The 25,652-nt window shown below is 37.0% G+C and overlaps 1 protein-coding gene across 2 annotated transcripts in view; it reads left to right on the top strand.

Moving 5' to 3' along the window:
* GREB1L (GREB1 like retinoic acid receptor coactivator) overlaps nt 1-25,652 on the top strand; it is a 264,160-nt gene that overhangs the window by 136,843 nt on the left and 101,665 nt on the right. For both annotated transcript variants that reach the window (XM_082853112.1, XM_082853111.1), the window contains exons 3-6: nt 3,830-3,994; nt 4,202-4,399; nt 12,791-12,967; nt 24,751-24,927. In XM_082853112.1, coding sequence (XP_082709238.1) covers nt 3,838-3,994; nt 4,202-4,399; nt 12,791-12,967; nt 24,751-24,927 — 709 coding nt within the window. In that variant the 5' untranslated portion in view covers nt 3,830-3,837. The remainder of the gene's footprint in view (nt 1-3,829; nt 3,995-4,201; nt 4,400-12,790; nt 12,968-24,750; nt 24,928-25,652) is intronic.

Genomic DNA, 25,652 nt, shown 5'->3' with positions numbered 1-25,652 from the left:
TGTGTACTTAATAACTACTATAAAAGTAGTTACTGCATTAATAATACAGTAATTATTAACCATGAAACCACTGACAAAAAGGGAATGAAAACATTACTGATCAAGTTGTAGCTTCTTGCAGTGTGTATTGCTTCTCCTTTCCATTTTCAGCAGAAAAAGAGTTGAAGAGAGGTGATGGAGGCGTTAGCAGGCACCTGTTTCCAAAGCTACTCTTTTCCTTACGGCTCCAGTCCCTATTCCTAAAGCCACCAGTGATAGAAGCTGCCTGTTCTACTCTGCCCTTCTTTTGTCTATCTTTCTGTAGAGAAGAGAAAAAGGCTAGAGCAGAGAGGCACCAAACCACACTGTCATGGTGGTTTGTACTTGATTCCACTTGTATTTTGAGCAATTAATTAGTGGTGCAGAAAGAGCTCATATTGGGTACCATCCCTTTCTTAGAGATTTCCTCAACACCCCAAGAGTGCCTATTTGCATCTCAGAGGTCTGTAGTACTATAACAAAACATTTAATATAGTTTTCCCTGTGTAATTTCACAGTAATAAAAGAAAACATGGAAAAGCAATACAGTGCAGTCTCACAAACTTAATGTCAGCCAGAGACATAAAATATCTGCATATGTACAGAATTCACAAGTCTGTTCTTTTTGTATTTCATTTAACAACTGATTCTAAAAAGTATTTCTCCATTTTCTGACCTGAAGTTAGATTTATTCACGCTGACTCTTAGTAGGATGCTATGTCATTGCAGGCCCTGGGGGCTGTTTGAGAGTCAGAGGAAAGGAAGGCTGGTAATCTAGGTGGATAAGGCCAATGATTTCAGTGACCCTAAATATTACAGCATATGATATTAAGAATACACTGCACTAAAAAAGCTTTTTCCTTTGAACTCTGCCCATCTTTGGGTAGCATTGAACTGTCAGTGAAGAACTCCATACTCAGCACCAAAAAAGTTTGGGGTCAGTTCTGTCATTCTTCACCTTATCATTATCATTTTTAAAACTGCCCAGTTATGTTTTCATCTGGAATAGTCAGCCCCTTCTTTTTACTCTCCCAAGGCTGTTCCATGGGTACTTCCTGTTGGCTTCGTCTGAGTATTGCTCAGGATTATGCTCTTGTAGGATTATGTGTATGTTTTATGATGGTGAAACTGGATCGCCCATGTTTATGTTACTTTAATATTTTAATCAGCACAATATTCATTTGATATATGTCATATTACTCCTTAAACTATGCTTAAATTGAAGGGATTGAGATCATGCAATCTTCCATGTATAATTGGGCACTTCTTTATTCAACTAAAAAGATCTCTTGGAGAATGTAGGTTTTCAATGGTGAAAGGAAGATAATTTGTTGAGCAGGTAATAGATTAAGAAGAGGCAAGATTTCTAGGCATTTGGTGCTCTGGAGAAAGGCTAAAGGTCCACCTTTGAAGTTATTCCATTGTTCTCCACGAGTAAAAAAATCCCATGGTTGACTGTGCTAGTTCCTGGTATTTTGCTCCCTTCAACAAGGAAGAAAGGTAAAATGGCTGTTCAATTTTGACTTAGATGCATAAACTAGTGACACAGCATATTTCTCTTCCAACCCGCACCCTGTTTTGATTATGCGTGGTTCTGTTGAAAAATGAATTGCTTTAGAAAAATTAAATGTTTATAGTTGTACTGGTGGGGTTTTAGAAGCTTGGGCAAAAACTTGGTATTTCAGGAAAATTTCATTTGACGGGCTTTGTTGATTTTCTGCCACTTACAACTTTGAATTGGGTATTATATGTATACTTTTGTGTATGTACTTATTGTAAGAAAGAACCTAGTAATTTATTTTTTCCAGTTTTACTGATATGTAACTTATATATAATGTGTATTAGTTTTAGGCATACAACATAACTATTTGATATGTGTATATATTACAAAATTATTACTACAATTAGTTTAGTTAACATCCATCACCTCACATAGTTACAAAATGGTTTTTTCTTGTGAAGAGGAACCTAGTAATTTAAATCCATGGCATTTGGTTTCTTATTACCTACTTTGAGAAAGGTTGTCAAAATATGATTACAGCTTTTCCTCCAAATCATAGGAATCTCCAACAAAGCTTTGATAAACTGAGGCCCTCTGATGGGAATCTCTGTATACTATTCACTGCTACCAGAAATCATGTAAGAAGCCTCCTTTGCTATATATAGAAGCAGTTCAGGGCCACCAAAATCTCCTATGGAGCTCCTTTGTGTGATCTAGGAAACCTGAGAGGAGGGTTGAGGTGTGGTATGCATCACCCCTTCTCTGCTCGTGGGTCATCACCACTGGATCTTGGCTCCCTTTACCTGCTGAGCCCGATGCATGCTCAGGGTCCTCTCAAATAGTCCTCCAGGGAGTCAGTCAGAGTTGGAGATACAGATGAAATTTAATATCTACCCCTCTCCTTGATGGGGAAAGTGGAGCTAAGATATTCTCAAAATTGCGTTTCTTGAAATGGGATTTACCCAAGTTAAGCCCATCCTCTAGGAGTGCAAGATTTGTCATCTAGATATTGAGTCCTGGTTCTGACCTTTACCAGTGGGGTGATAGTGGGCAAGTCACTTGGCTTCTCCAAGCCTCAGTTTTTTCATTTATGAAGTGGGAAGAGGTCATACCTACTTCAGAATACTGAGGATTAAATAATTTTTGGGAAGTGCTTGGTATACTGTCTAGCCCAACAGTTCTCAGACTTTTCATCTCATAACCGCTTTATACTCCTAAAAATGATTGAGTTTTGTTTATGTATATTATATTTATTAGAATTAAGAAAATTTCAAAGTATTTATTAATTTAAAAAATTAACAATAAGCCCATTATATAGCAACATAAATAACATGAAAAATAACTGTATTTCCCCCAAAAAAGTTAGTGAAAAGAGTAGTCTGTCTGCTTCTGCATTCAATCTGTTGCAATATCACACATCATATAGCCTCTGGAAAATTCCACTGTAAACGTATGAAAGAATGAGAATGAAAAAGGCAAATGATATCCTAATAATAGTTTGTAAAGAGTTTTGACCTCATGGAACCCAGAAAGGGTCTTGGGGACCTCAGACCAATCGTTAGCATAGCCAACATTTAGCACCCAATAAATTTAGTTATTGATATATATGGAAGTTTTTGTAACTAGTGATGAGAAGTAAAGGCGATTGCTTCAAAACTTCTTGTTCTGTACTTTCCTAAAGGGTCCCAAATAAGACTGTGATTCAAACTAAGCAAAAGAAATAACATTGTTTTTTAAATAAATACTAATAATACACGAACAAGTTCTTTGAATTTTAAAAGGCTCAAATCTTGCTTTCAGGAATTTGTCAAATGTATTATCATAAAGCTTTTATTTTTTTTTTTCCAGAGAAGACTCTTTTTCCCTCCTAGGGTAATAAGATCTTAGTAGAGAGAGAAGTAATTTGATATTTACTCTGAAACCACTGATAGTGTTCCTATGGGGTTTTGGCAGCCCACCAGTTTAAGAAGGTGTGGCCCCATTGTCACCATGCTGGGCTTCACGACTGACAGGTCAATCTTGATTTACTAGTTGGAGAACCTTCACTTAAAGCACTTATTATGGTTTGATCCTCAGATACAAGATCCCTTAAAGGGGCTTTTTGAAAGCCCCTTTGGATTCTAAAGACAAGAAGCAAAAGTGATGTAACAGATAAATTGATAAGGTGTCTCAAGAAATATAGGTAAAGTTCATATAGTTCCAATCTTAGGATATATGGGTATAGTTTATATTAGCTATCTGTGTACTTTGCAGACATATGGCCCTCTAATTGTATCACTTTTCCCCTTTCTCTTTTTCCTTGGGAGGTAGTGTAGACCATGGGGAATTCATATGCTGGGCAACTGAAATCTGCTCGATTTGAAGAAGCTCTCCACAACTCCATAGAAGCCTCTCTCAGATGTAGTAGTGTGGTACCACGACCAATTTTTTCCCAGCTTTACTTGGACCCTGACCAGCATCCTTTCTCATCTGCAGGTAAGTTTCTCAATCCCACACATTTCTAGACTCCTTTTAATAGAAGTGGGATCTCCAAATCTGGGGGTATCTGAAATAAATGGGTTAAATGTTAGCCAATGCCAGTCTCCCTGTCCTCAGATATTTTTCAGAACTATGAATTTTTCTTTTGGTTATTTTCCCACAAGCATTTTTATTAAGTTAGCTATGATTTATTTGCTTACCCAGATGTAAAACCCAAGGTGGAGGATCTGGATAAAGATTTGGTACACCGCTACACTCAAAATGGAAGCCTGGATTTTTCTAACAATCTAACAGTAAATGAAATGGAAGATGACGAAGATGATGAAGAAATGTCTGATTCAAATAGCCCACCAATTCCCTATTCACAAAAACCTGCCCCCGAAGGGTCTTGCACTACAGATGGTGGGTTGCCTTTTTTTTTTTTTCCAATTCCTCTAATATTGTCTGGCTAGTTTCCAATCATTGCGTGGGGTGCTCAAGGCTGGAAACCAGTAATTACAGAAAGGAATGAGGAATGATTATGCTTTCACTCACATTATTGCCTGTGATTTCATAGCAGGTGTCTATTAAGAAAGACAAGCATTATCACCCCATCTTGTAGATGAAGAGACTGAGATTCACAGCAATTGAATGACTTCTCTGAGATGGTATGTGGCAGAGGCAAGCCTAGACCTAGCTCAGGACTTTTTCAATGCTCCAGGTGCTTCCTGCAAGAATGTGACTCTTTCAGAAACTTTATTTTAGTGATCTCTCTTTCTACGTCTTTCTGTTCCACTCTCAAAACAATTACAGAGATATCAGGTGTTTTAATATTTACCTTTTCCATATATTTTGAAAATTCATCCAGTATACTGTTATCTCTAGAAGATTAAAATGAACATATTTTGATAATCCCACTTTATTTATCTTCAACCTCCTCTTCTACCAAGGCTTTAACCACACTTTTAAAAAGAAAATCTTACGTAAAATGTTTTCAGTATTTCATGGTTTTGGTGATGTAACAACTTAAATTATACTCACTTACCTCCATTTAGTGGCATACAGTGCTGTTTTCTGGCCATCCCAGCCTGATTTCTAATTAGTTCATAATTTGATAGTTTATAGTTTGCCCATAGCTCTTCCAGCTTGGCTCATTCTAAGGTAGTTCTAAGAGTCCTCTCCCTCAAAGGCAGAACAGCCCTGAAATTTTCCTTATGAAAATGACAGTGAAATAGAGCAATACAGTGCCTGGATTTGTTTCAGCATACCACCTCCTCTTCATGGGAAATCCTCTATTTACCTAAGACTCCTAAGACTTAAAGGAAGGTAAAGCTATTTTTAGAGGCAATTTAGATAAGCAGATACTTAACACCCCATGGGCTTCTGGGGGTGCCATTCAGATGTAAAATCTGGTTGCTAATTTCTTATGTAAATTATTGGTAGGTTCCTACCCTGCTGGGAGGCAGTTGATCATCTAAAGGGGTAAAGGGCCGCCAGATTTTAGGCCTCCAAATACTGCTTTGATTAGTTTGTGTTTACAGCTGTTTCAGTAAACTTTCCCCTCCCCCATTTAGATTACTCTGTAACCTTCAAGCTGGAGATAATTGGAGAATGCAAAATCTGGTTCTGTGAAGTGAAAACCTTGGCTATTAAGGAAATGCAGATGAGGTTTACAAAGAAGGGCTCTGTACTATGGCTCCCCTTTAAAATTAAAATCACTTGCTGCAAGAGTCTTGTTTTTAAGGCAGCATGTCAGTATTACTCCCAGAAAATGCGTTTGAGAGTAGGGGCAAGTTTGTCAAATAAGTTATTTGTGTGCCCCATAACGTACTTTTCTTTCCTTGATTACAGTAAATAGGCTTACACCCCCCCACACACTTAGGGTACTTTTCCCCAGGTCCTCCAGTAGCCTCTAAAAGAAAGATCCTATCTTTCTTTCAGGATTAGTTCAGATATAATTTAAAATTACCCTAGAGGGGAGTAATAAGGTTACTTCTTATTTTATCTTAGGTTTTAGTTGAGATTTAATAGTTATTATATTAATTTTCTGACATATTTCTAATGTGGGGAAATTGAACTACCTGCTACACCAGATATTTGGATCCTATAGGTCTTGAAATATAATCATATTTCATAGATTCTTTAGTTACTTCTTTAGACACACACAGAGCTTATTTTCAATCTTTTTAAAAAACTAAATTAAATATTGCTCTTTGCATAATATATTTTTTTTCTTAACTGGGGATCCCTGATGATATATTTTGTATATAATTAGCTGATCTGAATCACAAGAATGAAGGTTTGGAGGAAACAGTCCAGACCCTTGTGAGCATATTCTCTAACTACAAAGTGAACTCAGGAACTTTTCCTTGACTTTGCAACCATTTCTGGCCTTGGATTGATTTCTTTGTGACCCTGTTCCTGGACTCAGCCTTGCCTTTTCTTTCTCACCTATTCTCTTTCCTCTTAATTAAATCACCTGTGTGGCTTCTGCTGGTGATTAACTGGAAGGCAAGAAGATAAAACAGGACATTTTAAAAATGGACTTTTAAAAAAATTTAAGTGTAGTTGATTTATAATGATGTGTTAATTTCTGCTGTACAGCAAAGTGATTCAGTTATACATATATATATATACACACACACATATATATTCTTTTCCATTATGGTTTATCACAAGATACTGAGTACAGTTCCCTGTGCTATACAATAGGACCTTGTTGTTTATCCATTCTACGTATAATTTGCATCTGCTAACCCCATTCTCCCAATCCATCCCTCCCCGTTCCTTGACAACCACAAGTCTGTTCTTTGTTAGACTTTAAGAACAGATTTAGATTTACAGAAAAATTGCTAAAATAGTACAGAGTTTCTGTATATCCCCCCAGTTTGCCCTATTGTTAGCATGTCATATTACTAGTAATTTTAGTAATAATGAAAGTCCATAGTTTATTTGTGTTCTTTAGTTTCTACCTAATGTCCTCTTTCTGTTCCAGAATCCCATCTAGGATACTACATTAGATTTAGTTGTTATGTCTCCTTAGGCTCCTCTTGGCTGTGACAGTTTCTCAGACTTCCCTTGTTTTGGCTGACCCTGACAGTTTTCAGGATTATAGGTCAGGTATATTCTAGCAGACCTTCTACAGGAGTTTGTCTGATGTTTTTCTCCTGATTAGACTGGGGTTATGGGTTTGGGGGAGGAAGATCACAGAGGTAAAGTGCCATTTTCATCATACTATATCAAGGGTACTACTATCAACATGATTTATGACTATTGATGTTGACCTTGATCACCTGGCTGAGATAGTGTTATCTCCACTCTCCCCCCACCCCACCCCGCCCCGCCCCCATTACCATACTGTGGAAGAAAGTCACTGCACTCAGCCCACACTTAAGGAATATGGAGTTATGCTCCACATCCTTGAGGGCAGAGTATCTAATACATTATTTGGAATTCTACTGCATGGAAATTTGTCTCTTCTCCCTCATTTATTAATTTATACAGTCATTTATTTATATCATTATACACTTATGAATATTTATTTTATGTTTTGGGTTATAATCCAATACTACTTTATTTTTTTGCTCCAATTTTTCCAGTTTTGGCCATTGGTAGCAATTTCAGTTGGTTCCTGTGCCCCTTTTATATGCTCCCATGATTACGGTTTTCTTTTTAGGATAAAATAGGACATTTTCTCTTTTCATTGTCACAAGCACTTTCTGAAAAAAAATTTTAAGAGGAGGTTTGCTTCCTCCTTCTATGAGAAAAACATTCGTCTCCTAGAATCGTCATTAATAATTATTACTTTTCACCTCTAGGTGTCCTCATATCATAAATGGGAAAACCTTCAAATGCTGTAGCACTGAAAGCTATTTGTGCTTCTTTTTTTTTTTTTTTTTTTTGGTGGTACGCGGGCCTCTCACTGTTGTGGCCTCTTCCGGTGCGGAGCACAGGCTCCAGACGCGCAGGCTCAGCGGCCATGGCTCACGGGCCCAGCCGCTCCGCGGCATGTGGGACCTTCCCGGACCGGGGCACGAACCCGTGTCCCCTGCATCGGCAGGCGGACTCTCAACCACTGCGCCACCAGGGAAGCCCCTTTGTGCTTCTTAATTTGAGTGGACTGTGTAGTTTTCATTATACCACAGAAATCATTCTGAAATCATCTTTCTTCCAGAGAAAATCCTGCTTTCTTCAGATATTTTCCACACTGTGTCTTCTCTACTCTATCCCTGTTTAGCCCAAAACTGAAATTGTACTTTGCCCCCTTAATCTCCCTTTGGCTACAATGTATTGCTTTGAGAAAGCTCATCAGAAATGTTACTCTCTAATCAAGGGACACCTTTGTGACTTGCAAAACCATGAATTTTAAGGATTCATCAGCAGGTGTGAGAGAGGTGGATGCTGACATAGCCCATGGCTGGCAGGGGCTACTGTGTCAAGTACCCGCCAGGATTCAGCCTGGAAAGTTGAGTGATGAGTCTCAACAAGGATAGGCAAGGAAGAAGCTATAGGAGAGGGTCCTACATCAGACCTGGGAAGGTGAAGCATTCTGTGAGTCAGAGCGGATGTTAACGAGGACGAAGGAGGCTGTAACCTGGAGTCAAGAGACCTGGGTCCCAACTTGGTGGGTTGCTGGGTATTTGACCTTGGGCTGTTTTCTTAACCTTTATGGGCCCTAGCTTCCTCATTTACATACTAAAGAGATTGGGATAGATTAGTGTTGCCCAATCTTTGACTTACAAATCTCTCTTATAGTAATACATAGTCTTTTGAACCCCTTAGGAATTTAAAAACTAATTCTGTCACTATATGGCATGTGATAAAGAATAAATTTTAAGTAGAAAATATTTATTTTAGATTAGTATATTAATATACTCTGAAAAAATATATATACTCTGATATTATTCATGCATGAGAAAATATTGCCTACATTTTATCATTCAGTCATTGCTGTTTAATTTACTTTAAATTCGTTGTGTAAGGAAAAGCATGTTTTGTTGACAAATTCAAAATTAAAATGTTATACTTTTGTGGGGGTGGAGAAGGGGAGCCAAGTGTATTTAAATATTTCCCAGCATCAAAAAAAGAGTCAAAATCTACTTTTAATACCCAAATTTTGGGGTTTGTATGTTTTAGGATTAAAAGGATGTACTAATTTATTTTTATAATTTTTGCTCTGCGTGATGAAAACGTTTCAGGCTTTTGTTTGCAGAATTTCTCTACAAATAACATGCTGCTGAAAGAGGTAGCCTTTTCCCTCTTACATGAAAAGCCAAATTGGATTATAATCACTAAAATTTTACCTTATCATTGCTTTTTTTTTTTGGTGCCCCAGAAACATAGTGGTGCATTTTATATAATTTTTTTTTTTTTTTTTTTTTTTTTTTTTGCGGTACGCGGGCCTCTCACTGTTGCGGCCTCTCCCGTTGCGGAGGATGCGCAGGCTCAGCGGCCATGGCTCACGGGCCTAGCCGCTCTGCGGCATGTGGGATCTTCCCAGACGGGGGCACGAACCCGTGTCCCCTGCATCGGCAGGTGGACTCTCAACCACTGCACCACCAGGGAAGCCCCATTTTATATAACTTTATAATTTGATGAGTGGGGTTTAGGGTTGAATCTAACTTTCATATCTAGCAGAGAGCATGTTAGGTACATTTATAAAATGACTGTGTCCATCAAATCCGTGTTCCCTAAGCTTCCCATTATTAGCCAACAGCCCATTATGGGTATATAAATTAAGCAACACATCAATACATGTGACTGATAATAAAATCAATTTTAAAATGTGTAATAATCAAAACCACACATTGATATGGGGTTCAGCTGAGTGAGTCCTGAGTTCGTTCAGCTGATTTCCACTGCCCCTACATGTGTAGCATGGAAAGCACTTAGAACATTCTGTTTTAAAAGTGGATATTAGGGACTTCCCTGGTGGTGCAATGGTTACAATCCACCTGCCAATGCAGGGGACACAGGTTTGAGCCCTGGTCCGGGAAGATCCCACATGCCGCGGAGCAACTAAGCCTGTGCACCACAACTACTGAGCCTGTGCTCTAGAGCCCGCGAACCACAACTACTGAAGCCTGTGTGCCCTAGAACCCGTGCTCCACAACAAGAGAAACCACCGTAATGAGAAGCCTGCGCACTGCAACAAAGAGTAATCCCCACTCGACAAAACTAGAGAAAGCCCACACACAGCAACTAAGACCCAATGCAGCCAAAAATAAATAAATATATTAAAAATAATAATAAAGTGAAAGTAGGATATTAGAATAATTATTTATTAGTTTTCAGAAATTGGTAATGTTATCTATTTTAGTTTCACTTATAGTTCCCAAGTATCATGGAATACCTTTATGAATCTCTGGGATTTTGATAACTACTTGTTGGAAAATCCTGTTATCAGATGACCTTGAGGTTCCATATAGCTCTGATGTTCTAAAAAGCTTGTAATAATTTGCAAATTGGTACAGATTGGTACAGACTTGTCTATTCTTTCTATTATGGAATGACTGAAAGTTTAGAAAGGTTGTAGTACTACTACTTAGTGACAGAGAAAGCTCCTCAAGCATCCTGTTTCCATCAATAGGTAATCATAAACCTCTCATCATTGAATTTTCTACACCATTTGGGAGGGTCTTTTATGTTTTGCCTTTTGGAGAAAGTCATAATAAAGGTGCTACCTCCTAGGGGAGATATGTTTCTAGGTTTACTGTCTCTACACAAATTAATAACTCCTTTGATTAAAAAAAATTAATGCTCCTTTTAAGACTTTAAAATGCCCCTAGATTTAGTATTTCAGAATTTCATGAAAAAGTCTGTGTTCACCCCTCCAGGTTTTAGCTCTGGATTATAACTATTCTTAAGTGCTTTTTTTGGCCAAGTTGAATAATAAGCTTTTTACCTGTTCTTATATAGCAAACTTTCCATGTCTTACGTCACTGGACATTATGGGACTCATTTTGTAACCTTGGACAAATACTCTCACCTTTCTGAGCCTCATTTTCTCCATATATGAAAAAGAGATAGTGATAACTAGCTAGAGTTGTTGACAGAATTAAATGAGAAAATCTCTGCAGTGTTTAGCACTGTACCTGTCTTATGTTAAGCACTCCATAAATTTTAACTGCCACTAGTATCATCATCATCATCATCATCATCATCATCTCCCAACTTTCAAACCTGTGAGTTTTGTCCCTTAATGGGGGTGGGGACAGCAGATTTTTTTAAGGGTTCTATGTATCTATAGGCTCCAAAATATGTTTGTAAACTGAATAAATAATGACTCATGTATAAATGACTATTGTCCAAATAAATATAGATGATATTGTGAATAATAAAATACAGATTCATTTAAATTGTTAAAGAGTTCACAATAACATTTTGATATTATTTTTCTCAATTTGTGAACACTAGAAGTTATATTTGAATTTTTTAATGTTAAAAGGGGATCTACAAGCTTGAAATGGTTGAAGCCCAGTGTCTTTATCATTCTAGTCTTTGATTTCTTGCTTTTTGTAATTCATTGTGTCTGCTTTTGAGGTTTAATTATCCAGACCACACAGCAGATTCCTATGCACCATAGCTTCATACAATGTTTGGATGTTGTTTTCTTTTTATTTCTCATATACTAACTGATGGCATCCAACTGTTTCTTGGCATTTGGTTAACATCATAATATGAATTGATGCTGGGAGAACCTAGCATGGTTCTGGCGCACTTTGTATTGGGTAATAATGATGGTGGTCTCCTCAGGTTTGTGTGTGAGAGTTAGGTGTCCATCCTCCATTGTCCTGGTTTATGTCGGGTACCCACACCTGGACTGATCAACTATGACCAGAAAGGTGGGATATTCCAGTGGCCCATCTTGGACTGGGTGCCAGCTCCAGCTCAATCTGGAATATCACAGCTGTCCAGGGAAATCACATAACTAGAGTGGTGGGAATCATTTCCCAGAAGATGTGGAGATTGGTGCTTTGTAGCAGAACATAGCTGTCCTCTGTAATATTGTTTTGTAATTATCAGTTCCTTATACATTCTTCTAATTGACTACAAGTGAGTTCTTAGAGGAAGGTATACTTTGTTCAGCTCTATCCCCAGGCCTAGGACAGCATCTGTTGCAAATAATTTTTAATAAATGACGAACTAATGAATTAATGTAATACATTAATTTACATTACATACATTACAAAGTGGTTATGTAAGGTTTTTTTTTTTTTTAAACTGGCCATCATCAAAAAATCTACAAACAATAAATGCTGGAGAGGGTGTGGAGAAAAGGGAACCCTCTTGCAGTGTTGGTGGGAATGTAAATTGATATGTAAGGTTTTGTCATGTCTTACCTAGTGCAAGTAACCTAAACAGTTCTGAGTTCTAGTTCTGATCCATTCATTTATGATTCACCAAACTCCGAGCTTCAGTCTCTTCCTATATGAAATGGAGAACATCTGCGTTCTATGATTGTCTCCATTTAGAGAAGTGAATTTGCATTGAAAGTAAAAATACTATATTATGTGCACATAAAAATTCCATATGTTTTTCAGAGTTTGCTGTGTATTTATCATTTGCTTACTTGTGGATCAGAAAATATAAAGCCATCAGTGTTGGCTAAAACAGTTGGAAATACCTCCTTTTAGTGTCTTTTTAGCTCTGCTCAGAGGAGCACATATGATAGATGTGTCTTTGGTTGGAGTACATGGACTTTAAATTTAGTCCTTAATAGTGATTCCCACAGGTAATCAACTCTCCAAATGGGTGATGAGGAGTTATAAACTCTCTAAACATTCCACTGTGTCCTTTTTTACTGGTTTTTAGGTTTTTGTCAAGCAGGAAAGGATTTGCGTTTGGTATCTCTGTGTATGGAACAAATCGACATCCCAGCAGGATTCCTCCTGGTGGGGGCCAAGTCTCCCAATCTTCCTGAACACATCCTAGTGTGTGCTGTAGACAAGCGATTTCTACCAGATGATCATGGAAAAAATGCACTTTTAGGTGAGTATTTCATACCTATAAAGTTCCTTCTGAGATAAAGGAATTAAAATACAAGTTTATTTTAAATTATCACAGAATTTTTAAAATCACAGAATTAGCTGGGGATTACATATTAGTTTAAGTAAGAAGCACTTTTTCATTTAGTAACTTCTTAAAAATTAGCTTTCACTTTTTTATTAACTCTCAAAACATTCACCTTAATGAAGAGACTTTTTCAAACTAGCATTAAAGAACACCATACAATTTATCAAAAATAAATATTTTGTGAAATAAAGTAGGATTCACTCTCCATAGAGTCATTGATCTGGATCTGATATCAAATCAACTCTCAATTATTCAACTGTGGATTATCCACTTTGTAAGTCAGTGGTAGTTTTTCTCTACCACCCATTATTTCTAACTACACTTGATTGATGTGATTCTCATTTTATATTTAGCATTAGTTCAATCAAGATAACTAGGAATATACCTATGATATAAAATGTTTTAACTTTATGTCAGAATTGTTTTACTTTCTAGTATTACTTTGGACTTCTTTCACAACATAGCTTTCCTACATCATGGGAAATAACAAAGAGTGGGTTTACTTTTTAATTATTCTTTTCTAAATTGAAGCATAATTCATTTACAATATTATATTAGTTTCAAATGTATAGCATAGTGATTCAATATTCTTACAGATTATACTCCATTAAAAGTTATTACAAGATAATGGCTATAATTCCCTGTGCTGAAATATATATTCATGTTGCTTATCTATTTTATACTAATAGTTTGTATCTCTTAATCCCTGACCCCTATCATCCCCCCCTTCCCTTTATCCACTGGTAACTACTAGTTTGTTTTCTATATCTGTGAATCTGTTTTGCTATATACATTCATTTGTATTATTTTTTGAATTCCATATGTAAGTGATATCATACAGTATTTGTTTTTCTCTGTCTGACTTATTTCACTAAGCATAATACCCTCTAGGGTCATGCACGTTCCAACAGATGGCAGAATTTCATTCTTTTTTGTGGCTGAGTAATATTCCATTGTGTGTGTGTGTGTGTGTGTGTGTGTGTGTGTGTGTGTGTGTGTGTGTATCACATCTTTGTTATCCATTTTTCTGTTGATGGATACTTAGATTGCTTCCATATCTTGGCTATTGTAAATAATGTTGCCATGAACGTTGGCGTGCATGTATCTTTTCAAATTAGTGCTTTCATTTTCTTCGGCTATATACCCAGTACAGGAATTAATAGATCATGTAGTAGTTCTATTTTTAGTTTTTTGAGGAACTCACATTACCCTTTTCCATAGTGGCTGCACCAATTTACATTCTCACCAACAGTGTACAAGGGTTTCCTTTTCTCCACATCCTCACCAACATTTGTTATTTGTAGACTTTTTGATGATAGCCATTCTGACAGGTGTGAGATTATATCATTGTTGTCTTGATTTGCGTTTCTGTAATAATCATCAGTGTTGAGCATCTCTTCATGTGCCTATTAGCCATCTGTATGTCTTCTTTGCAAAAATGTCTATTCAGGTCTTCTGCCCATTTTTTGATTGGGTATTTTGTTTTTTTGATACTGAGTTGTACGAGCTGTTTATGTATTTTGGATAGTAACCCCTTTTGGTAATATCATTTGCAAATATTTTCTCCCATCCCAAAGTTTGTCTTTTCATTTTGTTTATGGTTTCCTTTGCTGTGCAAACGTTTTTAAGTTTAATTAGGTCCCATTTGTCCCATTTGTTTATTTTTGCTTTTATTTCTTTTTCCTTAAGAGACAGATCCAAAAAAAATATTGCTACGATTTATGTCAGAGTGTTCTGCCTACATTCTCTTCTAGGAGTTTTAGATTGTAGGTCTTACATTTAGGTCTTTAATCCATTTTGATTTTAGTTTTATACATAGTGTGAGGAAATGTTCTAATCTCATTGTTTTACATGTAGCTGTCCAGTTTTCCCAGCACCTCTTATTGAAGAGACTGTCTTTTCTCCATTGCATATTCTTGCCTCCTTTGTCATAGATTAATTAACCTAGATGTGGGCTCTCTATTCTGTTCCATTGATTTATGTGTCTATGTGCCAGTACCATGCTGTTTTGATTACTGTAGCTTTGTTGTAGAGTCTGAAGTCTGTGAGGGTGATACTTCCAGCTTTGTTCTTTTTTCTCAAGATTGTTTTGGCAACTCAGGGTCTTTTGTGGTCTCATATGAATTTTAGGATTATTTATTCTAATTCTGTGAAAAATGTCATGGGTATTTTGATAGAGATTGCATTAAATCTGTAGATTGCTTTCAGTAGTATGGTCATTTAAACAATATTAGTTCTTCCAATCCAAGAGCATGGGATATCTTTCCATTTCTTTGTATCATCTTCAGTTTCATTCGTCAGTGTTTTATAGTTTTCAGAGTATAGGTTTTTCATTTCCTTGGTTGAGCTTATTCCCAGGTATTTTATTCTTTTTGATGTGATCTTAAATTAGATTACTTTTCACTCTCTCTTTCTGATAATTCATTATTGGTGTATAGAAAAGCAGCACATTTCTGTATGTTAATCTGTATCCTGCAACTTTGCTAAATTTATTAGTTCTAATAGTTTTGGGGTAGAGACTTTTGGTTTTTCTATAAAAAGTATCATGTCATCTGTAAATAGTGGCAGTTTGACTTCTTCCCTTCCAATTTGAATTTATTTCTTGTCTTATCTGATTGCTCTGGCTAGGTTTTTCAATACTAGAAGTGGCAAGAGTGGGTATCTTTGTCTTGTTCCTGAATTTAGAGGAAAGGCTTTCAGCTTTTCACCTTTGAGTATGATGTTAGCTGTGGATTTGTCATAAATGGCCTTTATTATGTTGAGATATATTCCTTCTGTACCCATTTTGATGAGAGTTTTTATCATGAATGGATGTTGAATTTTGTCAGTTGCTTTTTCTGCATCTACTGAGATGAACATGTGATTTGTATCCTTCCTTTTGTTAATGTGGTGTATCATATTGATTGATTTGCAAATATTGAGCCATCCTTTCATCCCTGGAATAAATCCAACTTGATCATGGTGTATGATCCTTTTTATAGATTGTTGAATTCAGTTTGCTAATATTTCGTTCAGGATATTTGCATCTGTATTAATCAAAGATATTGGCCTGTAATTTTCTCTTTTTATAATGTCTTGTCTGGTTTTGGCATCAGGGTAATGGCGGCCTCATAGAATGAATTTGGGGAGTATTCCATCCTTTTCAATTTTTGGAATAGTTTGAGAAGGAAAGGTATTAGCTCTTCTTTATATGTTTGGTAGAATTCCCATGTGAAGCTGCCCAGTCCTGGACTTTTGTTTGCTGGTAGTTTTCTTATTACAAATTCAATTTCACTGCTAGTGATCAGTCTGTTCAAATCGTCTGTTTCTTCTTGATTCAGTCTTGGCAGATTGTATGTTTTTAGAAATTTGTCCATTTCTTCTAGGTTGTGCAGTTTGTTGGTGTATAACTATTTGTAGTATTCTCTTATGGCTTTTTTGTATCTCTGTGGTATCAGTTGTTATTTCTCCTTTTTCATTTCTTATTTTGCTTATTTGTATCCTCTTTTCTTCTTGGTGAGCCTGGCTAATGGTTTATCAATTTTGCTTATCTTTCAAAAAAAACAGCTCCTGGATTTCATTGATCTTTTCTATTGTTTTTTTAAATCTCTGTATTATTTCTTTCTTTCTGATCCTTATTATTTCCTTCCTTGTGCTGATTTTGGGCTTTGTTTGTTCTAATTCCTTTTGGTGGTAGGTTAGGTTGTTTATTTCACATGTTTCTTGTTTCTTGAGGAAGGCCTGTATTGCCATAAACTTCTCTATTAGAACTGCTTTTGCTGCATCCCATAGATTTTGGAGTGCTGTGTTTCCACTTTCATTTGTCTTGAGGTATTTTCTGATTTCCTCTTTGATTTCTTCATTGACCCATTGGTTTTTAGTAGCATGTTGTTTAGTCTCTATGTGTTTGTTCTTTTCCCATTTTTCTATCTGTAATTGATTTCTAGTTTTATACTGTTGTGCTTGGGAAAAAAATGCTTGATATAATTTCTGTCCTCTTAAATTAGTTGAGACTTGTTTTGTGGCCTAGCACGTGATCTTTGCTGGAGCACGTTCCATGTGCACTTGAAAAGAATTTGTACTGTGCTGTTTTTGGATGTAATGTCCTGTAGATATCTACTAAGTCCAGTTGGTCTGTTGTGTTGCCTTATTGATTTTCTGTCTGGATGGTCTGTCCATTGATGTAAGTGGGGTGTTAAAGTCCCTTACTATTACTGTGTTATTGTTGATTTCTCCTTTTATGTCTGTTAGTATTTTCTTAATATATTTGTGCTCCTGTACTGGGTGCATATATGTTAAATAGTGTAATATCCTGCTCTTGTATTGATCCTTTTATTATATTATGCCCTTCTTTGTCTTTTGTGTGTTATAGCCTTTGTATTAAAGTCTATTTTGTCTGATGTAAGTATTACTACCCCTGCTTTCTTGTCAGTTTTGTTTGCTGAAATATCTTTTTTCATCCCCTCACTTAAACTCTGTGTGTGTCTTTAGCTCTGAAATGAGTCTCTTGTAAGCAGCATATAAAAAGGTCTTATTTTTTAATCCAGTCAGTCACCCTATGTCTTTTCTGTGTGTCCAATTTTTTATTGTGGTAAAATACACATAACATAAAATGTACCACCTTAACCATTTTAAGTGTACAGTTCGGTGGTATTAAGTACATTCATCTTGCTGTGCAAGCATCACCACCATCCAACCACAGAACTCTTTCCATCCTGCAAAACTGAAACTCTGTACCCATTAAACACTAACTCCCCATTACCCCCTCCCTCTAACCCCTGACAACCACCATTTTTCCTTATTTTTTTAATCTGCCCTTTCCCCCCCAATCCTAGCCTCTGGTAACCACCATTCTACTCTCTATTACTATAAGTTTGGCTCTTGTTATTATTATTTTTTTACCCTATGTCTTTTGACTGGAGCATTTAGTCCATTGACATTTAAAGTAACTATTGATAGTTATGTACTTATGGCCATTTTATTACTTGTTTTCTGGTTGTTTTTACAGTTCTTCTCTGTTCATTTCTTCTTCCTTTTGTTTCTTCCCTTGTGGTTTGATGATTTTCTTCAGTAGTTCCTTTCTTTTCAGTTTTTGTGTATCTCTAGTAGGTTTCTGATTTGTGGTTACCACTGGGTTCATATATGTTGACCTGTAAGTATATCTACTGTTTTAAACTGGTCGTCATTTAAATTCAAACGTATTCTAAAAGATCTACTTTTTTTACCCCCTCCCACACATTTTGTGTTTTTAATGTCATATTTTACATCTTCATGTGTTTATCCCTTAACCATTTATTGTAGTTACAGTTTTTACAATTTTTTGTCTTTTACAATTTTTTGTCTTTTAATATTTGTATTGGCTTATTTAAGTGGTTGATCCTCAGTTCTTACTATATATTTGCCTTTCCTAGTGGGATTTTCCATTTTCTATAGATTTTTACTTCTTTTCTACTTGAGAAAACCCTTTAACATTTCTTTTAGGGTAGGTTCAGTATTGACAAACTCTTAGTTTTTGCTTGTCTAAGCAGTTCTTTATCTCTCCTTCTATTCCAAATGATATTCTTGCTGGTATCCTAGGTTGCAGGTTTTTCCCTTTCAGCACTTTGAATATATTATGCCACTTCCTTCTGGCCTGTGAAGTTTCTACAAAGAAATCATCTGACAGCCTTATGGGGATTCCCTTGTATATGACTCTTTGTTTTTCTCTTGCTGCTTTTAGAATTCTCTATCTTTTTTTTTTTTTTTTGCTAGAATTCTCTATCTTTAACTTTTGTCATATTAATTACATGTCTTGCTATGGGTCTGTTTGGGTTCATCGCTTTTTGGACTCTCTGTGTTTCCTGAAGCTGGATATCTGTTTCCATCTTCAGGTTTGAGAAGTTTTGTCATAATTAACTCAAATACATTTTTGATCCCCTTCTCTCTTCTCCTTCTGGGACCCCTATAATGACAATGTTGGTATGCTTAATTATATCCTAGAGATCTCTTAAATTGTTTTCATTTTTTAAAATTTGTTTTCCTTTTTTGTTGTTCTGATTGTGTGATTTCCATTACTCTATCTTCCAGATCACTTATGCATTCTTCTGTATCTTAGTCTCCTATTCATTCTTTCTAGTGTGTTTTTAATTTCAGCTATTGAGTTCTTTATTTCTGATTGGGTCTTTTTTATATTTTCTAGTTCCTTGTTAAAGTGTTTACTGTGTACATCAATTCTTTTCCCTAATTCAGTTAATATTTTTGTTACCAATGCTTTGAATTCTTTATCTGGTAAATTGTTTATTTCTGTCTTGTTGTTTATTTTTTCAGGGGTTTACTCTTGCTCTTTCAATTGAGAGTAGTTCCTCTGTCTTTTTGTTTTGCTCAGCTTTCCCTGCCTCTATGAATTCAGGTGAAACAGTTACTTATTTCAGTCTTGAAGGGGTGTCCTTATGTGGGAGCATCCCTATACAGACTGCATGTGGCCTATGCCTTTGCTGGGAGAGCTGGATTTGATGTGGATGCAAGTCACATCCTTCCTCAGGGTGTGCTGGCAGCTGTCACATAGGTAGGAGGTGGGGCTGGAGATGGAGTGGCTAGAGCTGAAGTTGGGTGTGAGACAGGGCTTCCCCTCTGCTTGGTGGCCATCACCACTGTATCAGGGGCAGAGTCTGACCCCAAGTTGCTGGAGCAGAAGCCCTGAGGGTCGGGCTCATGCTGGCTCTTTACCCTGTAAGTGTGTGTTTTTTCCTCTCCCTGTGTGGGGACCCTTGCCCCAGAGGGGTGGAGGGCTGAAGCAAGTGGGGCCTGTGCAGCCTCTTGGCTCATGTCGGCCACAGACAGAGGTCTGATGCACTGCCTGTGTAGTTACCTGCAGCTCCACTCAAATGCAGCCTCTGGGGCAAGTCCCCTTTGTCCCTCACAGCCGATCACTGCCCCCAGGTTCTGCAGTGCAAGTGGGACCCACATGGAGTCTCAGTGTGTATCAGGGGATGGGCTGTGGTGGAACAGCTGCGTCAGAGATCTGGAACGCTTCTGACGTGCTGCTTGAGTAAGTGATGGCTGCTACCCACCCACTCAGACGCCACTGTGGCACCAGGTCACCTCTATATCCCACACTGTGGCATGGAGTGAGCAGCACTAGAGCTTTCGCTCAGCTTGGACTGGGGTACCTGGCAAGGAGGTTGTGAGAAACCCGGCAGCTGCTAGAGCAGACCTCTCTCCACCTTGCTTGGGGGCAAGCCAGCGTGCACACTCCTCATGAGCGTAGTCTAGGCTTCCCTCAGCCCTCCTGTTTGTCTCAGTGGCCCTCCAACCAGCCAAGTGGGATTGTCTCCTCCACGTAAAACCCCAGGACTGGGGCACTCAGTCTGTGGCTCAGACCACTCACTCCACAGGGTGGGTGTCCACCCACATAATCTCTATTTTTCTCTGAGTCTTCTTCTAGGGGCACAGGTCTCGACCTGATCACTACAGCCTTGGTTGTACAGGAGTCCTGCCAGTTTCCAGTTAGTTTTCAGTGATAATTGTTCCACATGTAGATGTATTTTTGATGTGTTTATGGGGGAGGTGAGCTCCACATCCTCTTAGTCTGCTATCTTGATTCAAACCCCTTAAATTAACTTTTAATAATTAAAAAGGCAAATAAGAGGGCATGTAAGGACTTCTCTGGCAGCCCAGGGGTTAAGATTCTTCACTTCCACTGCAGGGGGCACAGGTTCGATCCCTGGTTGGGGAACTAAAATCCCGCATGCCTGCCATGTGGCGTGGCCTAAAGAAAAAGAAAGAAAGGAAGGAAGGAAGGGAGGGAGGGAGGGAGGGAGGAAAGAAAGAAAGAAAAAGAAAGAAAGAAGAGGGCATGTGAGGTTTGTTACTTTTTTTTGCTGCTGTGTTTCTCTGGAGTTGCTTTTGTTTCTCAGAATTTGTTCCTGTAGATAGAATCAGATACATGTCCTCAGCACGAATATCAGTAAAAACGAAGAAGAAAGAAGAGGGCAAAGAATTCAAGAATTGTATTTACAGTGAGCTGTGTGTTTGTTTAGCTTGATGCATTCTTCCTAGTTATAAAGCATCATGAGAAAGTCTAGAAATACACAGATCAATATCTTGAGTCAGAAAGTGATCCTGCACATGGTTAATAAACGTTCCTTAAACTACAGTTCAAAGCCTTCCCTTGGTTCATAGGAAAAGAAGTGGTAATTTTCATTTTCATAGGCTCTCATTTGTTAAAATAGCCATTTTTTTTCTTTCAGTGAAATTGAGCAGATGGTTTAATATAGACACCTGACAGTAAAGTTTATACATTGGACTAAATTAGCAGAGAAGATCCAAGGATTCGTTTGTTCATTCATTCATTCAACAGTATTTGTTCCCAAAATCACGTTAGGTGATATGTGGGCACACTAATGATAAGACATAGTCTTTTGCATCACAGAGCTAAGAACCTAGTTGGCTCTGGTAGAACAACTTTGGGAAACTTCTTTTAAGCACTTTAAAAGCATCAAAGTTTTATCGAATGGAACAGTTCATATGTGGCTCTGACTGAAGACATAGAAAAATCTCTTATAATGTCTTCTTGCTCAATGATTCTTCATGACTAGAGGAATCCTCTTAGAATACATCATGGGACTCACACAGAAAACACCATCAGAATAATAGATTTTATAATCCTTTGTAATTGGGAATATGAAACCAAAGAGCATGGGCTTTGGAATTGGAACTGGGTTTAAATCCCAGATTTTCTAGTTAGCACTTTAAGAACTTGGGCAAGCTACTTATCTTCTTGAAGTCTCAGATTCCTCATCTATATAAAGGAGGCAATAATGCTCACCTGGCAGGATTATAAAGATCAAACAGATGATGTTTATAAGGTACCCAATAGCACAGTGCCTGGCATATGGTATTTGCTCTTTAAATGGTAATTATTCTGCCATTCTGTCATATTTATTAAATACCCTTATAGACATGGAACTTTGTTCATAATTTTTTATTAACCACTTCTCCAAGTGAAAGTGTAGTACAGTAAAATGGTAAAAGTTTTCTCTTGAACAAGCACAATGAGATTTTTATATGTTCATTACTCTATTGTCAAAAAGTTAATATTCATCTAACAGTTCTTACTTATGATGTTGATTTTAGTACGCATTAAGATATAGTGGAGGGAATTCCCTGGTGGTCCAGTGGTTAGGACTCCGTGCTTTCACTGAAGAGGGGCTGGGTTCGATCCCTGGTTGGGGAACTAAGATCTGACAAGCTGCACGGTGTGGCCAAAAAAAGAAAAACAAATAAAAACAAATAAAATTTTAAAAAGATATAGGGGAAAAATTTTTTAAGCTTAAAATATTCTAGAATCCCTGTGGACTCCAATATCAATTTGTCTAAATTTTTATATAAATTACGCAGATTCCAAAGACTGTGGGGGAATTGATTTTAAAATAAATTGATCACTTGGCCACACATATGCCCCAAATCTGCCATGCAATTCGAAGACCTGATTGCTAGAAAAGCTAGAAAGGTAATTTGGCTGTAAGAGATATTATTTATTGTGATAGTGACAGCAAGAACTTTGAGCAGATAAAATCTCTCTTGAACCAAAGTTAATACAGAAACTATACAGAGTTTTAAAAATGGACTCTAAAGTTCTTACTCTTTTATATTGTTAATTCTCATCATTAGTGTGAAGTTTCTCTTCTTTGAAGATTATCCAGATCCATTGCTTTTCTCCCTCTTCATACTCAAGTCTTGCTTTTCACCTCAGAAAACAGATAGAGGAAAAGATAAAAGATAAAATCTAACCCCAGTAATTTGTTAATTCTAATTCTCACATTAATCTTTGATGAACTACTTGGACCTATCAGATAAGCCTCATTTTTTGGCACTGTCTCTATTTCAGATGAAGGTTCTTAGTTTTATTGTGTTTTGGGTATGTTGCATCTGCCTCATAGGTCAGCCAATTTTCTATCAAGGCATAATGATCACATCAGAAAGTAAGTTCTGTGGAGGCAGTGGTTTTGTCTTCTTTGTTCAGTGCTAAAAACCTGGTACCTGAAATAGTGCCTGGCACATAGTAGAGTACAGATATTTGTTGGGTGGATGGATGGACAGGTGGATAGATGCATGGATTAGTGGATGGATGCATGCATTCATGGATGCGTGGATGGGGGGATGGGTGGATGAATGGTTAGATGGATGGTTGGCTTTAGAAATTTGGTAAACTAGGCAGTTATTGACATCTTTCTTTTTTTGGCTTACAGCTCCAAGGTATTAGACAAATAGCCAAATGCTCTCAAATGCAATCCATCTCTGAATATGTTTTAAATAATTTATGAAATTATATTGATGTTTATATTTCTACAAAATGATGGTAATAAGCTAATTATATAGAATTACTAATTTTATGTAACTGAGCAGCAGTTGGGACTATCTCTTGTTCACCACTGTTTTTCCAGTGTTTAGCAAAATGCTTGGCATATAGGTAGGTGCTCAATAAAAAATTATTGAATAAATAATAATAAATTGGAATGCCCATTTCTAAATGTTCTGAATTGATTGTCAGCATCCTGAGATTGGGACATTGTGAGATATTTTGTCTTTAATCCTCATGGTCTTTCTCTACTCTCCTTATATATCTTTGTTAATTATAAAACAGGTTGGTTTGGTGGTTTTAAAAGAGTGTATTATTCCATAAGTGAATTTATTTTCATTTAGTTATTTGTATATAGAGATATTGTGTTCATGAAATTTGGAATGCCCTTATTTGCCAATATGGCCATACATATGTTATGTCCTCATAACACACAACCAGAAGAACTCACTCTCTTACTGTCCACTTTTCTTCTGTGTAATAAGGGAGATTGAAAAGTTGATTTCCAATCAAGCAAAGCATGACCTCTCATCCTCCCAGCCTTCTCCATTTCTTCTTCTTGCCATGTCCTCTGTTCCAAGAAGATCACTGAAAGTCTTATTTTGTTTGATTAATCTGAGTGAGAATTGTTTGGATGTTAACTCTAAGGAATAATGAGCTAGTTTGAATAAAGAGGGGTTGAACAGAGAGGAAATGGGACCCTTAGGGAACTTGTGTTCCCTAGATCTCATAGAAACTAGGAAGCTGACAATGCCCTGAGTTTATACATCTCTGTTCGTGCTCTCCTATCTGGAGACCAGCTTCCTCTTCACAATTCTCAGTTTGCTCTCTCCCACACCCCAGATGGCATAGCCCTGACTTGGGTTCCAGTTTTACAAAACCTTACATATCCAGAGTCCAGTACCATCTGACTGATTCTTTTTGTATTTATTTCAGCATTCCAGGAGAGAGACTCTGACTATCCTAGATTGGGTCAAATATTGATCCACAGTCTAATCAATTGTGCCTATGGAGTTAAGTCCACATGGTGGGTCGGGTGGAGAACCAGAGCCAGTAGGTTAAGAAGGGAATATGTAAGGAAGAAATAATAGATATCTCTAGGACCAGAATTTTTTATGTTAACTATATAAATTCTATCATATGATACTATCTATTCTATTTCCTTAACCATTATCCTTTTAGAGCATTTAAAAATTATTTTCAGTCTTTCAATGTTATAAAATAACTGCTAAATTGTTGTACATGTTTTTTTTCCTTTGAATTATTTCCTCAAAATTAGGAAGTTGTCAAGCCAAAGAGTGAATATTTCTGTGTTTTTTATATGTGAAAGTATTGTAACAACATACAAGGCCACCAGTAACTTTGTTTTTCTTCCTTTTAGGGTTTTCTGGAAACTGTATCGGCTGTGGAGAAAGAGGATTTCGGTATTTCACGGAATTTTCCAACCACATAAACTTGAAGCTCACCACCCAGCCAAAGAAGCAGAAGCACTTAAAGTACTACCTAGTCAGAAGCTCCCAGGGTGTACTGTCGAAGGGACCTCTTATCTGCTGGAAAGGTAGCGTCAACTTCTGGGAGGGAACGGGAAGGGAATGTGGATGTTACTATAGTATTGACAAGTGACCCATGCGGGGTTCAGAATCCAGGTGTGGAATAGATAAATATCCCAAGTGCAGAAGACAATCCAAAAATGTAAAGCCCTCTGGCAGGTTATTTGACTTGCTCCTTTTTGTTTTTAACAGAAACTATTGAAATTTGGGAAAGGGTATTTCTCCTTGTATTTGTCACTTAGGGGTGTGGAATACAGCTCTTGGGGAAAAATGGGCTCTTTGTAGCTCTTCTGTCATTTAGAGAGGACTTCAAAGTGTCAGTTTCCTGGTCAGATGCTCTTTCTACTTTATTTAGGGTCTTTGGTAATTCTTGAGTCTTCATTTTTCTATTAGAACTAAGCAAACTTTGGAATAAATAATGCTCTCTTCATCATACCTGGGAAAAGGCAGTATTAAGTTGACAAAGTTTTGTTTCTCTTCAGTTAGGAAGAACTTAAACTTATTTTTGAAAATGAATCCAGTTGAAATGTCACATCATCTTGTGGTTGATAGGAGTTGCCACAAGTTCTGTACATTGTTTAATGCAGTGGGACATCTAATTCTTATGAGCAGTTTCTTAGATGCTGAGATTTCCCCTCCATTATTAATATTATTATATTGTTAAAGACAATAGAATAATTGTCTTTAATATTTCTGTTTGTGAAAGATTTTGGCCTGACCATGAAAAATAACA

Source organism: Leucopleurus acutus (genome assembly GCF_964270905.1).
Source record: "Leucopleurus acutus genome assembly, chromosome: 13".
Classification (NCBI taxonomy): Eukaryota; Metazoa; Chordata; class Mammalia; order Artiodactyla; family Delphinidae; genus Leucopleurus; species Leucopleurus acutus.
Note: the sequence above shows the minus strand (reverse complement) of the source record. Positions and strands in the feature narration are given on the sequence as shown.